At 34.3% G+C, this 16,137-nt stretch overlaps 1 protein-coding gene across 1 annotated transcript; it reads right to left on the reverse strand.

The window, feature by feature from the left end:
- Positions 1–11,893: 11,893 nt before the first annotated feature.
- Positions 11,894–14,213, reverse strand: LOC145138551 (F-box protein PP2-B15-like). Its single transcript, XM_079072623.1, has 3 exons — positions 13,916–14,213; positions 12,546–12,664; positions 11,894–12,444 (listed from the first exon to the last, which is right to left on the reverse strand). Exons 1-3 carry the CDS (start codon positions 14,162–14,164, stop codon positions 11,979–11,981), a joined length of 834 nt encoding a protein of 277 aa, XP_078928749.1. The 5' UTR covers positions 14,165–14,213; the 3' UTR covers positions 11,894–11,978.
- Positions 14,214–16,137: the final 1,924 nt, after the last annotated feature.

Genomic DNA, 16,137 nt, shown 5'->3' on the forward strand with positions numbered 1-16,137 from the left:
CCTAAGTATTTAAGGAACCCCTAAGCCCCAAAAACGTGGTGAATGATTCCTTTAGGGTTTCTGGACGATTTTGGGCAGCCACTTCTGTTCTCCTCTTCATCCAATTGCTTAGTGGTGTTTGTGACTCCATTAGAGGTGCAACACTTGAGGCACTAAGCTTTCTGAAGCCAAGGAATTGATTGTTATTGCTACATAACAATCAAGGTAAGATCCAAATCCTAGTTTACATGTTTATTTGATTAATTGTATGCTAGATCTAGGGTTTATAAGTCTTGGAGGTTTATTGCATGTTCAAAGTAGAAAAACTAGATCCAAGCAATTAGGGTTGCATGAACACCATATGAATGTTGTTATGCACAAAACCCATCGGTGGTATCAAAGCCTAGGTCATTTTTCTATTGAATAGATGCATAATTGGACTGCCAAAGAACTGAAAATCGAAAATTTTTGCTCACTGCCTGATGAACTCGTCGAGTTTTCTCTAAGAACTCGACGAGTTCCAAAGAGGACTCGACGAGTTGGCTGTTCTGTTGACGGGATTTTCGAATTTCTGGCCAGATTTTGATGGGGATAATTACCATAACTCGTTTTTACTGCCTAAAATCGATTTTTTATGTTTGGAATGTTTATCCTTGTCAAAATTAATGGATTTGGTTAAATATGGATAATATAGGATTATTATTAGATATATATTTGACCTAGTAAGGTTGAAAAGTTTCAATTTACACCCTTTAGGTTTTATAGTTTAAATTTGAACTTAATAGTTTTGTTCTTTTTTTTTTTAAAATTTAAATAGTTAAACCTTAATGTTTTGAAAGGTTTCAAAACTTGTCCTCAAGTTTTGGAATTTAAATTTTGATTAAAAGTTTAATTTTAAAATATTTAAATTCTAAACCCTAAGTTTGAAAAAGTTTCAAAACTTGCCCTCAAGTTTTGGATTTTAAAATTTAATTAAAAGTCTTAATTTGAAGTTTTTAAATCTAAAACTTAAGTACTTTGAAAAGTTCATATTACACCCTTATGTTTTTATTAATTAATTAAAGTGTATAATTAAAAGAGATTTAATAAATCCATAAAGTTTTGGTTTACATTTAAATAAATTAAAAGTATAATTTGCTAAATTAAACCACCTAGTATTTTAAAAGTGTAAAATACACCCTATACTATATATAACATTAAAAGTCTAATATTATATATGTATAAGTAAACAGTCAGTCTTACCGCTAGTATGCCTCATTCACGAAGCTGGTCTATAAGGGGTGTTTAAGGAAGTTGCCTATAAAATGGTGATTGAATGGGTATCCACTCTTACCCACCGCACTCTTGACTAGTGGAGGGTCGTTAGCCGAACGGGTAGGATAGGACGAAACCTTCCATTATAAGTATAATGAAGTACAAAGTAACTACATGCTTTTACAAATTCCCAAATCATAGTTACTTTAGGAAAAATGTGGAATTATATGCTAATCCATGTAATTACACTTTGTACCCTTGTCGAAACGTTAGTGGAGCATGTGTGGTTAACCGGCACACTAATTTGGGTTTGGCATTGGTGGCGAAGGGTGGCTCGATGTTTATCATAAATCAATGGAGCGTGTGTGGCTAACCGGCACATTGATTAGGTGATAGTAGCAATTGGGTGCACCACGTGATTCGTATGGTTATTCACACCTTGTTTGTGATCCTCGGCATCCCAGTCGCAAACTTGAAGGGCATAATCGAGATTAAACACGCCATTGAAAAGTTCAATGAATCTCAAAAGATCTAGGAGTTTGAATTCATTTAAAACTTAAATTTCCTTTTTCGTTTTTCATGGTGGAAATTGGTAAATCGTCATTTACCTACCTTCAAATATTCTGCAACTAGATTACGGCATCCCTCTTCTAGGTTGTAGAGTATTGTGTTGGATCATAGCCTTGATGTTTCGTTTGGGTGTTACATCAAGGATTCTAATCAACCTGACTTGAATTTCTCCCGTTTTGTAGATGTCTAAATCTTACAATGGTCTTCCCAAGTCCCTTGGAACAAGCTTTCCAAATGAAGATGACGTTCCACGATACGATCAAGGAAATGAGAGTCATGCTTTACTTCCTCCACCTCCTCTAATTATTCTCCCTAACCCACAAGTTCAAAGGCTTGAAAAGTTCAAGCTCACTCAAGCCCTTTTGGCAAGTAAGCACGAAGATAGAAAACCTGTGTGTGCACACATCTTAGAGATGAAGTCACACATTGATAGGTTAAAGATGATGGGTGTCGATATCTCAGAAATGTTAGCTGTTGACTGGGTTCTTCAGTCACTTCCTGAATCATATAGTGAGTTCGTTAGAGAGTACTACATGATGGACCATGACGTGACCCTCATTGATTTGACCTATTTGCTTATAGCTGCTGAATCAGAAATGATTTGGCGTGCTAATCAAGCAAATTTGTCTGGCAAATCAAACTCCCAAACTTTAATGGACATTGAAAATGGTGGCAATGGAAATCCAGAAAAAGGTAAATTCTGAGATAGTTCCTTGTGCCATTCCAAAAGAGTTCATCTGCTTCTACTGCCAAGAGAAGGGGCATTGGAGACGAAGCTGCCCTGTTTACCTGAGAGATCTAAGAGATGGGAGAGTCAAGACGTATGGCTCTACTTCAGGTAAAATTAAATAACTAACTCTATAAGTTCCTATTCTTTGATTTTCAATACATGATGTGATAAGATTACATTTTGATGTTTTGTCGGATCGAAGAAAAGAGAGGAAGCTTAAGGGAAGAAGTAAGCTGAATCTGATCATGAAGAAATGGATTTCGATCGCATTGCTTGAAGATCGGATTTTGAGCTACTACTTTAGAGTTAGAATAGATTGCTTAGAAATTGAAATAACATAGTTTTCATTTGAATTTCATTGTAAGGACAAGTTTTTCCACAATAAAATGAATTTTGATTTCGTTCTATTTATTTATCCTTGCAATGGCATATGTGAAAATGGATGTTTATGTATTTCTAATTTTAGCAATGTTGAATTGGATGTGATTCTTGATTATGTTATTTGTGGAAATGTCGAGAATTTGCCAAATAAGGGAAGATTCTCATCGCCCAAGTTTCAATTGGACAGGAACTTGGAATCATACAACTTGGTTGCGTGATGAATGAGAAACTTCATATTTGGAAATTAGACTAATTCTTTGACAAAGTGTCAAGAGAAGGACTAGGAGATCGAGTACACTAGGTTGTGCATTGATCAATTCCACCACAAGAGTGATAAAGATATTCGTCATGATTTACTAAAGTTTAGTAAATATGGTTATACTTATAAGATTAAGTATAATTCTGAGTTGATCGAAAGAGTTTCAATCAATAGTAGAACGAATAATAAGAATCAAGTGGGCAGAAAGATAAAAGTTTCTCTATTCTAAGAAGAAGGGAGAGTACCTTTTATTGTGTTTTATGATAAGTCTTAATGATTAAGAACTATTTCTCAATTGGTCCTCTAAGTGAGTCTTAGTGCATTTGCATGTCTAAGAAGAGGAATCGAGAATTATGGAAATGGTTAAATCAAGAAGTCAATCATACTTCGTTCCAATATCAAGTCTTAGAGTCAAGATTGTGACTTGAGTGACAAGTCTTAAGTAGGTTTATAACACTCATCAAATGTGGAGTTTGGAAAAGGCTTTCTTATTCTTGCACATTTGAAATTGGTAAGTTGTGATGTCTTGGATAAGACAAAGACCAATTATGTGAAGTGTTTTGTCTTGATAAGAACTACAATAACTCTTGAATATTTGTTTTGTTTAGGAAAGGATCCTGACAAGAGAATCATATATGTCAAGAGGTCAGTGGGAGTCTTAATTGTCTTGAAAAGTTTCAAGAACAAATCAAGAGTAAACCTAGTTAATCATCACTAGCGCACGACTTGAGGCTTTTAACCTATCGTGTTGACTTTATTTTGTTTCTGTGCCATTCCATTTAAGCTAAATATGTATATGAGTTCTATGAGTTCTCATTTGAATGCATAAAGACAAAGCACCTTGATCAATGGAAAGTACATTGATATGTAAGGGTGAGTTGCTAAACCACTTGGAAGACATGGTGGGCACTCGTGTTACCATGAGGCAAGAAATCAAGATTGAACGAGTTCAGTCCATATGGTTTTGGATTTGTCGCAAACTTTCGTTTTTGACAAATTCACATGGATAGGAACACATACATCATAAAATCTAAGTGTCATAAGGTTTCCCTCCTTCATGAAAATGATTGTGAGGAAATGCTTTCACTAAGAGAGATTTTAAGAAGATAGCAATTGTGAAAATTATATTCTCAAATTCGATTATGATTACGGCATCCCTTTTCATCGTTCGAATTGTGAGATTTGGCAATTGGTCTGAACATTTGGGACTTAGTAACATATATTCAGAATTGTTTAGACACACATGTGAGCTATCTAAGGCAAAAGTGTATGAGCTTAAAAAGCTTAGATAAAGACTTATCAAAGCATTAGGTATTAGAAATATGAACTTGAGGAATTCAATAAGCATTGTTTTCTGGAAGTTCAATTGTTTTCTGAATACATGTCAAAGCTAGTGGGAGCATAAGTGTTATGCTGGTAAGAAAATAATCATCATGTTAGTGGGAGCATGATTATTATGGTAAGTATTGCAAGTTAGCAATATTAATTATAGAAAACAAGTATTAACTTTGCAAAGTTGTAGGGGTTGAAAAGTTGTTTTGCTATAATTAAGGGAGAGAATATTATACTTCGTTTCAAAATTCTAAAGCTTAGATCGAGAAATGTTAATAAATTTAGTCAAGGATACATAGTGCATTCTCAAAATTCGATTATGATTACGGCATCCCTATTCATAGTTCGAATTGTGGGAACATAGCACATAAAATATTATGGCAGAAGGCTGATAAAGTATCACATCTTTATGTGAGACATTATACATCGTGTCCAATACGCTTCGGATATAGGATCGATTGCATATGCTATAATATTTGACCATTCTAAAATTTTCCAAATGCCTAGGGAATTAAGAGGGAAAAAGGACTAGAATCGGTTTTGACTAAAATAATTAAACAACTATCAAAGGATGATCTGAGGTTCACTGAGGATTTGTCGCTTGTGAGTAGTTGGAAGTATAGTACTGGATGGACTATATTGACATTATTATAAATAGATAAGATTCTATTAAGAATGAGTTGTCATATGGCAAATATGGAAATGTTTCCATTAATGGGAGTTGGATATTAAGAAATATGTCTAGATTAGAAACTTTTATGCGAGAAGGATGTTCAAAGGAATGTACTTTGAATGTGAGACTTCACGTCTATGGAATTGTCTTGTAACAATTTCCGATAGAATACCTTGTAATTTCATTAGCCAGGTCTTGGTGACTTTTGTGCTATGACATTACGAAAGAATCATTGCATAAAATGTTAGAATCTGACATATTCTAAAAGTGGCAAGAATTTGATATTCTTATACTAATAATAAGGATTGGGGATTGTGAAATGAGTTTCATTGGAAAAGTTTTTCAATTGATCTATTTAACAAAGTATGGACCATAGGAAACCAAAGTGTGCATGCTTGGAGCATGGGACAATTGTGGATATAATTCTAGTAATAAGTTGATTTTCTGAAACAGTAAGCAATGAATAATGAGTAATCAATATGGTGCTTAAATAAAAGTGTTTTTATTTACGCTCAAAAGTTTTGGGGCCATATAGGATTAATATTATTATTGTATTTCACTTTGCATGTTTTGACTTCCAGAATAACTGGGTTATTCGAACCTCCACAGTCGGTCATACGTTGGAAGTAGGTATGAAGGAAGACTGTCATGAATCTGTCTGTAGATTGTCTAAGTGTTTAGACATAGCACAAGTTTGCTGCAGAGTTCATGAGTGCTTTAATAAGATTAGAGTATTGGATCAAACCCACGCTCACTTGAATCACTTCATGGTTTTGTCATGAGTAATTGTGAGACGATAACATTGTATATTCTTGAAACCGAGACGTATGAGTTGTTATTTGTTGGTCGGTTGCACATTGATAATAAGAAAACACACCAGTAACTTGGTGTTATAAAACTTATTGTTGTGTGTGATTCGATTAGTAAATGCAAGCGAGCATTTGCGTCGAAGTTTATCCATTCCTTTTACCCAAAGTGGGATAAAACCGATATCTGTGGGCCTCTCGATGATTTAGTGATGACACCTAAGCTCTTGGCCAAGCCGGGACTAAGTTGATGTGTTCAATTATAGTCTGTTGACAGTCGTCATAAATCGGAAGTCGGAAAACAATATAGAGAGAATGATTAAAATTCATGTCTTGTGTCTATACGATATCTTGAGAATTGAGGAATATATGATCCCTTATCTAAAGGACACGCGTATCTGATAAGATCAGAGTTGACAGCGGCTGATGAAAGCTACGATTGCTGATTAGGTTATGAAGTTATGCAAAATAGTTATTAGACTTATCCAAGTGGGAGACTGTTGGATTAGTGTCTAAGTCCATAACTATTTTGGTATGTACTTGACCTGATTATGAGCATGGTCCTTTTGGGTTGCCTTCACCATAGCAATATGTGGGATGAATTAAGGAGAGAAAGGTTTAATTATGATTTATTAATATATTATAAGAATAATATATTAAAGGAGAAATCATATTGTTTAATTAATATTAGTCAAGAATTAATAAAGAATTAATTTTGTGGCTAAAAGAGATTAATTAAACTTAGGGGACTGGAATTGTAATTATAGGATAATTGCAATTGGGCTATGGATCACCTTGGAATAATAGGTTGGACGAATTCTATGGGGAAGCCTATTAGAAATCGTCCAAGGCATGTTCCAGAAGGGGTTCATGGGCTGCTTAGGGCTTAAGCAGTCAAATTAGGGTTTCCTTATTGGATAACCCTAATAGCCTAAGTATTTAAGGAACCCCTAAGCCCCAAAAACGTGGTGAATGGTTCCTTTAGGGTTTCTGGACGATTTTAGGCAGCCACTTCTCTTCTCCTCTTCATCCAATTGCTTAGTGGTGTTTGTGACTCCATTAGAGGTGCAACACTTGAGGCACTAAGCTTTCTGAAGCCAAGGAATTGATTGTTATTGCTACATAACAATCAAGGTAAGATCCAAACCCTAGTTTACATGTTTATTTGATTAATTGTATGCTAGATCTAGGGTTTATAAGTCTTGGAGGTTTATTGCATGTTCAAAGTAGAAAAACTAGATCCAAGCAATTAGGGTTGCATGAACACCATAGGAATGTTGTTATGCACAAAACCCATCAAAAATGTGATGGATAACCACTCTAGGGACTTGGAACTACTTGCACTAAGTTTTAGGACCTTAAAGGGTTGCATGAGGGGAGTGTATGGCCACCTTTAAGGTGTGTGCGGCCAGAGTGTGCGGCCAAGTGTGTGTGCGGCCGTACACTCATGATGGAAGGTGTTCTTGGGGTGTTTCAAGGTCCATACTTGCAATCCATGAAGTATCCTAGGTATATACTCAATTGTAGTGCACGTTAGGTGTCCTAGAAGTGTGTTTGTGGCCCTAGGATGGGTGTGTGGTCGCACACCAGGGTGTGTGCGGCTGTACACTGGTGTGTGCGGTCGTACACCCCACAAGATGATGTCCAAAATGCCATTTTCAAGGTGCAAGAAGGCTAGGGGCATGTCTATCTCGAATATGGGAGTCACACTGTCACTTTGGAGGGTGTTTTTTTAAGAGTGTACGACCACCCTTATGAAGGTGTGCGGTCGTACTCCTTCATATGATGAAGAACATGGTGAAACTTTGATGAATCAAGGCTTAGATGAAGTGGTCCTTCTAGTACAACAAGCTAAGGGATAGATTACTCACGTTTTTGCAGCCTTGGAGGGTTTGTGGTTGAAGAAGCTTGAGAGAAATGGTGTTGTGTGCTGCCAAGGTGTTAAAGGAATGAAAGGAAAGGGGCCTACCCTTTATATAGGGTGGGTATGTTGTCTAGGAGGGAGTGTGCTGCCAGGAGGTGTGTGTGCGGCCGCACACCCATGTGTACGGCCGTACACTCCCTCTAAAGGTGTGTATGGCCTTGTTTTGACAGTCTACGACTTGTTGACTCATTCCTAACCTCAACCTTGGTTGTACTCAAGCTTAGAATCACTTAAACGAACCCTCAAACAGTGCAAGAAGTCAATAAAACCAGTTTCACTTAGGTTGGATTGATTAAGTGTGCGAGATAAAAGTTCCGGGTTGTCACAAAGAGAGAGAGAGAGAGAGAGAGAGAGACCCTTTAATATTATATAATTATTTATTTTTATTTTTTTTAAAATAAAGCAAAACTTCATAAATGGTCCCCGGGTATTGAAATGATGAAAATACCCCTCACTTAACGGTAGAAATCTAACGGAGTTAGGCGGAAGGACTAAACATTAAAAGTTTTGTAACCACAGGGACGATCCGTGAGGTTTTTGTAAATTAGGGACCAAACTTCAAATTTTTTGAAACCACAAGGACATTTTTGAAGTTTTATCTAATACTAACAAGTTGCGGCCATACCTACTAACACAATTTGAGAAAGGAGAATTAATGAAAAGCATGGGATGTTTTTGGGAATTAGGTTCGGTGGAGAATAATAAAAATGTTGGGAATGTAAGAATAAATATTGGCTACCCATTTTAGAATGCTATGTTTATAGAATTTTTTTTTCTAATATATCAAAATTTATAATGTTTTATTCTCTATTAATCCATATTCATATTAATATATGTCAATTTATTTTTATTTTTTAAAATTAGCACTCATCATACGCTTTATTTACATGTAAATAAACCGTGTATATTCATGGTTTATTATATCCACAGTATATTCACATGTTAATAAAGAATGAGTTTGATATAAATTTGATAAACATTTTATTCACATATAAATAAAACATATGATGAGAGATGAAATAAAAAAGAAAAAAAAGTTATATAAAAACTATTATGTTGAAATTAGTGTTGTCGGCAAACTAAACATGAGATTATTTGTTAAATGGTTGGTATAAGAGTTGAATTAATTTGTTATTGTGAGATAAATAAATTATTTTTGTTTATTAATTTAAACTATATTTGGTAAAGAATTGTTGGCAAAGGTTGTAAAGTGTATAAGTTATGAAACTTCAATCGAATTCTCGCGGGTTTGTCGCTCTGATCTGGACCCGAAGTTCAGCTAGGAGTATTTAATGTTGAGATGAGACTCATTTGCTGACATGAAATTAGGGTTTCTCTCATATTTCTCTCTTTAGTTCTCCTCTTGAGCGTTACCTACATGTTATCTTTTCTAGATTAGAGTTCTTAGCTCTTACACTCAGATTTGAGAGTAGATTAGATTTAGAGTTGTAGTAAGTTTGAATGTAAAAAGTTAGAGAGTTTTATGTAGTGAGGTTTCCTCGTATGTTCATTAAAACCAGTCGGTTCTTGATTTAATAATAGAGTTGTTGATGTTGTGATAAGTTTTTGTTCATTTATGGTATCAAACCCACACGATTTTGCATAAGGTACGATGAAGGCATCACTTGTGCTTTGTTGTTGGTTTACGGTTCTATTGCTTTGATCTGATAAATCTGAGGTGTGTAGGCAAGTTACGCAGGATGTAAAAAGCTTTAAACTTGCTCATTGGTTCCATAGATTTTGTTAATTGTCATATTTGTCACTTTTTGCTCGCTTGAGCTTGTGTTTTGGGAGCTGAGGCAACTCTATCACCTTTTGATCTATATGGAACACTCTTGGGACTTATTGGACTTGGAAAGTTGTTCTTTGGTGCTTATTCATTAAGCCATGCAATTTGTGTTAGCATTTTTGGTCAATTTAGTGCATAAAGTTTAGATTTTGAAAGTTTGTGACCTTGTTATGGATAAAGTTGGAAACTTTATACATCTAAACATCATATTGGTTTAGATCTAAAGGTTGGAGACTTGGACTTAATGGATTAGCTTGAGAAAGATGCATTTTTGGTCCCTTTGAGACTTAAAGACTAGATCTTGGTTGTTTGGACCATCCTAATGGATAAAGTTGGAAACTTTATCCATTATGGAGCTATTAGGAACCATATATGAGCTTTGAGTGAAAGGTCTTAATGTATTAAGTGCTTAAAATAAAGTTTGGCAAGGGACGCCATACACGGGGTGTAATCTGGGCTACGCCCAACGTAGCCTGATTCTTGCCATTTTCTGGATAAAATTCTATGCCCTGCATAGAGTAAGACGTGCGCTGCGCGTAAGTCAACGAAAGGTTGACCGTTGACCCTTGACTTTTTGACCAGTTTGACTTTTGTAATAGCTAGTACCGGTTGAAAAAGACCAAATGGGGTGAAATAGACCCAGTACCGGTTGAAAGAGACCAAAGTGAGTGAAATGGACCCAATTATGTATTGATTATTATGTATGTAGGGTATGGGGTATTTTGGGGAGCTCACTAAGCTTTGTGCTTAGGGTTTTCAGTTTATGTATCAGGTACTTCTAGCTCGAAAGGGAAGGGCTCAACATGATCGTACCGCATCCGTCCATGTGTTTCTGCATTATGTGATTTTGGGATTTTGTACTCTGGTGACATTTTCACTATGATACATTTTTGGTTGATTTGACATGATTATTAGATGTTTGAGAATGATTTAAAAACAAATTTTCTATCTAAAATTTTTGGGATGTTACAGGATGCATTATATGTATGATGGAATATGTGGTATATTGGGGAACTCACTAAGCTTTATGCTTAAAGTTGTGTATTTAACATTTTTCAGGTTGTTCGTGAGAAGAGCTCGTCGGGACCGTACACACGCATCGAATATGTTCGTTTTCGCAGTTTTGTAAATTTAACTCTAATATTGTATGGTTTAAATTAAAAGGATGTTTCTAAATGACTATTGAAATAATGGTTTTAATCAGATAATCTATTTAATATATCAAAAATCTCTTTGTAATTTTTCGAACGTTACAAAAGTCATCGAAGTTAAAGCTATCCGACGAGAAGTGTATCCGAAAAAGTTGGCCACCTGAGATTAGATAACAATTGTCTTTAATGTTAAGAGAGGGAAAACGATCAACATGAGATCTTTTGTTAGTTTTATGACACCTGTTGATCAGCCTTTTGAGTTGTACACTTTGTTTTGTTCATCCTTAACATGTTTCTGTATTGCCTATAATAAGGCATGTCAAACTTCATTTATCATGTACCTTTTATAAACTTATAGAATATACAACATCAATTAGAGTTCTCCTTCAAAAATCCTTATTGTTCTTCATTTATTTCTTTCGGTCATTTATTCCTATCATTTAGTACTTGCATTAAATACTTGTTGATTATCTTCATGTATTGAGCCTGGAATCCTTCAAACTTTTGACTAAAACCTTATCATTATTAGTTTATCTTACTTTATCAATTAGTATCCAAGCCTAAGTGGTTTTTCTTTGAATCTATTTGACCATATTATCATTGTTTGAGATTTCATTAGTTTTCTCTTGCATTTCTGGTTCTACAGGACAAAATTTCTTCTTATACACCGTTGTAACAATGACTAATACTAATCAACAACTGTATTCGATGCATATAGCCAACAATGTGGGTTGCCCTACTCGAGTCCCATTAATGGTGTTTGAGGAATATGATCCCCTGAAGATCAGAATGTGACACTTTTTAAACTCAAAAGAAAAACGTAAAGAAATATGGAGATCTGTAACTAAAGGACCCCATCTCCTAGTTAAAACTGTGGTTAGAGATGTAATTGATCAACTACTTGTTTAGGCAGAGACTCGAGAATCTCCTCTTATAAATCTTGACATCGAGAAGACGCATACATATAATATTTTCTCTTTGTAATAGCTAGTTAATTTTTTTTTACTAAAGTTAACCTATCACAAGCCAGTTTTGTAAAAGATGCAAACCAAAAAACAAATGCATGATACATGTTCAAACCTAGTACAATTCAAGTATGACGTTTTCAATTTTTGTGCATAATTATGTTACTAGATAGGTCTAATTTCAATTCCTTCAACAATAAGCCCCCCTTTCAAGTGCACACCATTGACCTCTCTTAAATTCATTTTAACCTCTTTCTCATAATTTCCATCATTGTAAAACTCACCCAATTCAATCTCCAACCATCCATCCTTTCGCTCAAGACAAAACCTTGAAATATATTCTCCAAAGTTTGATCTCAACCCTTCTTTAACCTCGTTTGGGCGACATGTGCGCTCAAAGCATGGCTTGATACATTTGTTATGAGAGAAGTTTATCTTCCCCTGTGAATGGCTTTCACCAACTTCAACTGAAACCTCACATGGTAAAACATCTAACCCGAAGGCACGATAATGAGCCACTTCTGTAATGAGATATGCTCTATAATGGGTATCAGGTGACAAATTCCGTGTGTTGATCTTCCCTTCAATTTCAAGCCAACTCGTCATTCTAAGCTCAACAACTTCGGAGAATCTGATAGATATTCACAATCTATTTTAGAATATGTATATATTTATGTGTGTATGCATGAATCTATGTATGTATGTATGTATGTATGTATGTAAGTTCATTACCTCGATTTAGTACAAGGTTTCCAACACCAAAAGAGAGAATTGGATGACCAAGCGATATAAAGATCTCTTGCACTTAAAGTGTAACACTTCTTTCCCGTTGCTTTCTCTATCGAGAATGTCTACAATTCAAACTCAAGATTGTGAGACTAGCCAAGACACATACATACATACATACATACATACATACCTACATGCATACATGCATACACGTATGCACACGCGCACACACACACACACACACATATATATATATATATATATATATATATATATATATATATATATATATATATCAAAAGAGAGAGGGGGAGTGTGTGTGTGTGTCTTATGTATGTGTCAGCATCATATGAAATATAAAAAACAATTTTGGAGCGTTTGATTGAAAAATCAATGAGAGAGTCCATGTCAAATATCAAGAAAATATTTTCTAGAAAGGGTGAGAACTAAGAAGGTCATAATTTGCATGTGTTTTGGCGAACAAACAAAATGAATCATTAGATGATACAAAATAACTTGTTTAACAAAATAAATTCCCAAAAAAAATGCATCTATGATTTAAGTTTTTTACTTAATCAAATTTTGATTTATTTTCCAGACAACTTTAATGAGTAATCGTAAAAATGAATCTTTGGTATTATTTCGAGTTCTTTTACAAATCACATTATTTTTGCATCATCTAACGATTTATTTCTGGATTTACCGAAAAACATGTTAATGATGGACTTCTTACCCTTTCTACCGAACATTTCCTTCTTATGAGATCACACACACACACTCCCTCTCTCTCTCTCTCTATATATATATATATATATATATATATATATATATATATATATATATATATATAGAGAGAGAGAGAGAGAGAGAGAGACTATATGTATATGTGTATTAAAGATATTTCTGAATGAAATTCAACATTCAGTGACACATACAAATAAATTTATCCATTGGTAATTTACCGATATAATATTTTGTGACATTTTCAACGGGATATTTAAGTGACAAATTCCGACAAAATATTGAGAAATCAAATATCCTTCTATCTTTTGTTTCTAATCTTTCTAACAAGTAGATTAAGACAAATGTCAAAATCAAGAAAATAGATTAAGAGAAAGAATTAATGGATTACACATTTCATTATTTTATAAGAATAAAAAGATTTTAATTTTTGATATTTTAAGGACGAACTTCCAAAAAATATTTTTAGTAATAAATATCCGACAAGTCATTTTTGTGAAAGATTACATACGTTTTTCATGACAACTTTAGTGATAAAAATTGTAAATTAATCATTAAAATATTGCATATGTCCACAAAATATGGCTTGTAAAAAATGCCCGAGCAATCCAATATAATAAATGAGTGATTACCTTGAGGCCACCGTCAATGAGAATAGGAGCCGAAAGCTTAAAGAAGAGTTCCTTTTTGGATTCGAAAGTCAATGGACACACACTTCTCGATATGATTTGGTGATAATCAGGTGGCAAGAACTTATCCCACAACACCTGTGACTTTGCAGCATCTCTAATAGCGGAAGCCACCATTGTAAACCGACACACATCCTGAGGTGTCACACGGGAGAGGATGTGTGCTATGCAGTCTTCCGGTAAAACTTCCATGTGTGCAGATTAATGGGATAGACAGATGACTCGTCAGGTGTTATTTTAATGTGTGCAATGACGACATAATTTGGACACATGAGGACACTTATGGGTGTGGAATTTGGTGGGATCGATGCCTCTACATGTACAGTTTTTTAATCATTGACCAGTAGCTTGTAGCCACGTATTTTGTATATATGATATGCTTTGGATGTTTTTGTACTTTTGTGCCTCAAAAGTACATAAACTTGACTGCCTTTTTAGGCGGTGGGAGTGGCGACCTAACATCCCGCCGAGTTTCAGTATGCCGAGTTTGGCTCGACAATTCGGTGGAGTTTTACTGATTAGAGAGAATCATTAAATAAACAATTTTCTTTTTCTTTTGTTTCTACAATTTATTCAAAAAAAATTCAAAAAATATCATTTTTTCAAAAAAATACCCAATTTCACAAATATAACCATTATTTTTAAAAATTTTAAATTTTAAACCCTTAATCTTCAATTATAAATATCATCATCCTTATTCATTCTTCACCCCATTCAAATCTTCTTAATTCGAATCTCCTAACTTTCTTAATTTCCATCTTCTTCAAAACTTCATGGCTAATGGTTCACATGGTTCGTGTTTGGTCCCAGAAGAAGAAATGTTACTGACTCATTCATGGGTTCATGGGTTGACGTAACAGAAGTCTCAATCCATATTAACCTCCTTACTACAACTTTTTGGAGAAGAGTCACCGAAAAATACAACTGCGAAGCCCTTGTACCACGAGGTCAAGAAGAAATCTACTCCAAATGGAGGCACACAAATGCACTTGCAATTCAGTTTAACAATGTGTATCGTAGGGTGATGCATGAAACTGAAAATTGTGAAAATGAAAATACTTTGCTAGAGAATGCTCTTGACGTTTACCGTGTTGAAACTAACAAACATTTTCGACTTGTTGAGTCTTGACAAATTGTGAGACAGTCCCCAAAATTTGCTCAAATTTAAACTCGTCTTTTAATTTAAGTTTTTATCTCAAGTGTGTTATGTTTTTTAAGTGTAAGTGTGCGATTTTCTTTGAATTTAATGAAATTAAGTTTTTATTAACATAATTTATTTATATTGATTTCTTTATATAAAATAAATATTTAAAAAAAAGTAACATGACAAGCGTAGTAACCCGTGCCATGTAAGTGACAAGTTTTTGTTGTAGTATGACAAATCTGACATGACGCTTACGTGGACCATGACAAATGTGGCACCACTCCCTCCAGCCTTATGCTTTATATGGATCAATGGTTAACCATTTCATCCGCAAATGACAAATCTTGCATGAGTACGCCCTGTGTACCTAGCATGTACGCCCATCGTACTCGAGGGAACCCACGATCACATTAAATGACCTACGCCCGGTGTACCTATCACGTACGCCCAACGTAGGGACCAATTTTGATAAAATAATCTTTATATTATGAACCTTTATAAAAAATACCTCGAACACGAGCGTTACACCGAACTATTATTTTGCATTTCATATTTGTTGTGGTTTGGTTTATAAAATAATAAACGCTATCCGAAAAAACTAAATAATAATTTATAAGTTATTTATATTTTATATTTGTATCTTTAATCATTTATAAGTTTACTATTTCTGTTATATTAGAAAGTTTCATAAAATATAATACATTAATATCTATTTTCTTATCAAACGTTTTTGTCTATGAAATATGCTTCTATAAGATATTTTTTTCTTAGTAGTTGTTTATAAATTTTAGTGGATGACTAAACAATTTTTTTGTAACATCCCAAAACTACCGAGTATAATTTTCATTTTAAATAAGTCAAAACCATCATTCAATATCCCAAAAGATGATCAAAGTAAAAGTATTCTCAAAACATCAAAGTAAAATCATAAACAATCATTGCAGAATAAATCTTCAGGGAATGTAGTGCGATTAAGCCGGACCATTCCTTTTGAAACCAAAAGTACGTGAAAACATTTAAA

This window comes from Lactuca virosa, chromosome 9 (genome assembly GCF_052849685.1).
Source record: "Lactuca virosa cultivar CGN04683 chromosome 9, Lactuca_virosa_CGN04683_v6, whole genome shotgun sequence".
Taxonomy (NCBI): domain Eukaryota; kingdom Viridiplantae; phylum Streptophyta; class Magnoliopsida; order Asterales; family Asteraceae; genus Lactuca; species Lactuca virosa.

Bases quoted from the DNA above. Each gene is read 5' to 3' on its own strand.
- LOC145138551 (XM_079072623.1), bottom strand. From the start codon at position 14,164: ATGGAAGTTTTACCGGAAGACTGCATAGCACACATCCTCTCCCGTGTG. The intron at 12,665-13,915 runs GTAATCACTCAT...TTTGAATTGTAG, and splicing joins TCATTGACGGTGGCCTCAAG to ACATTCTCGATAGAGAAAGC. The intron at 12,445-12,545 runs GTAATGAACTTA...AATATCTATCAG, and splicing joins AAACCTTGTACTAAATCGAG to ATTCTCCGAAGTTGTTGAGC.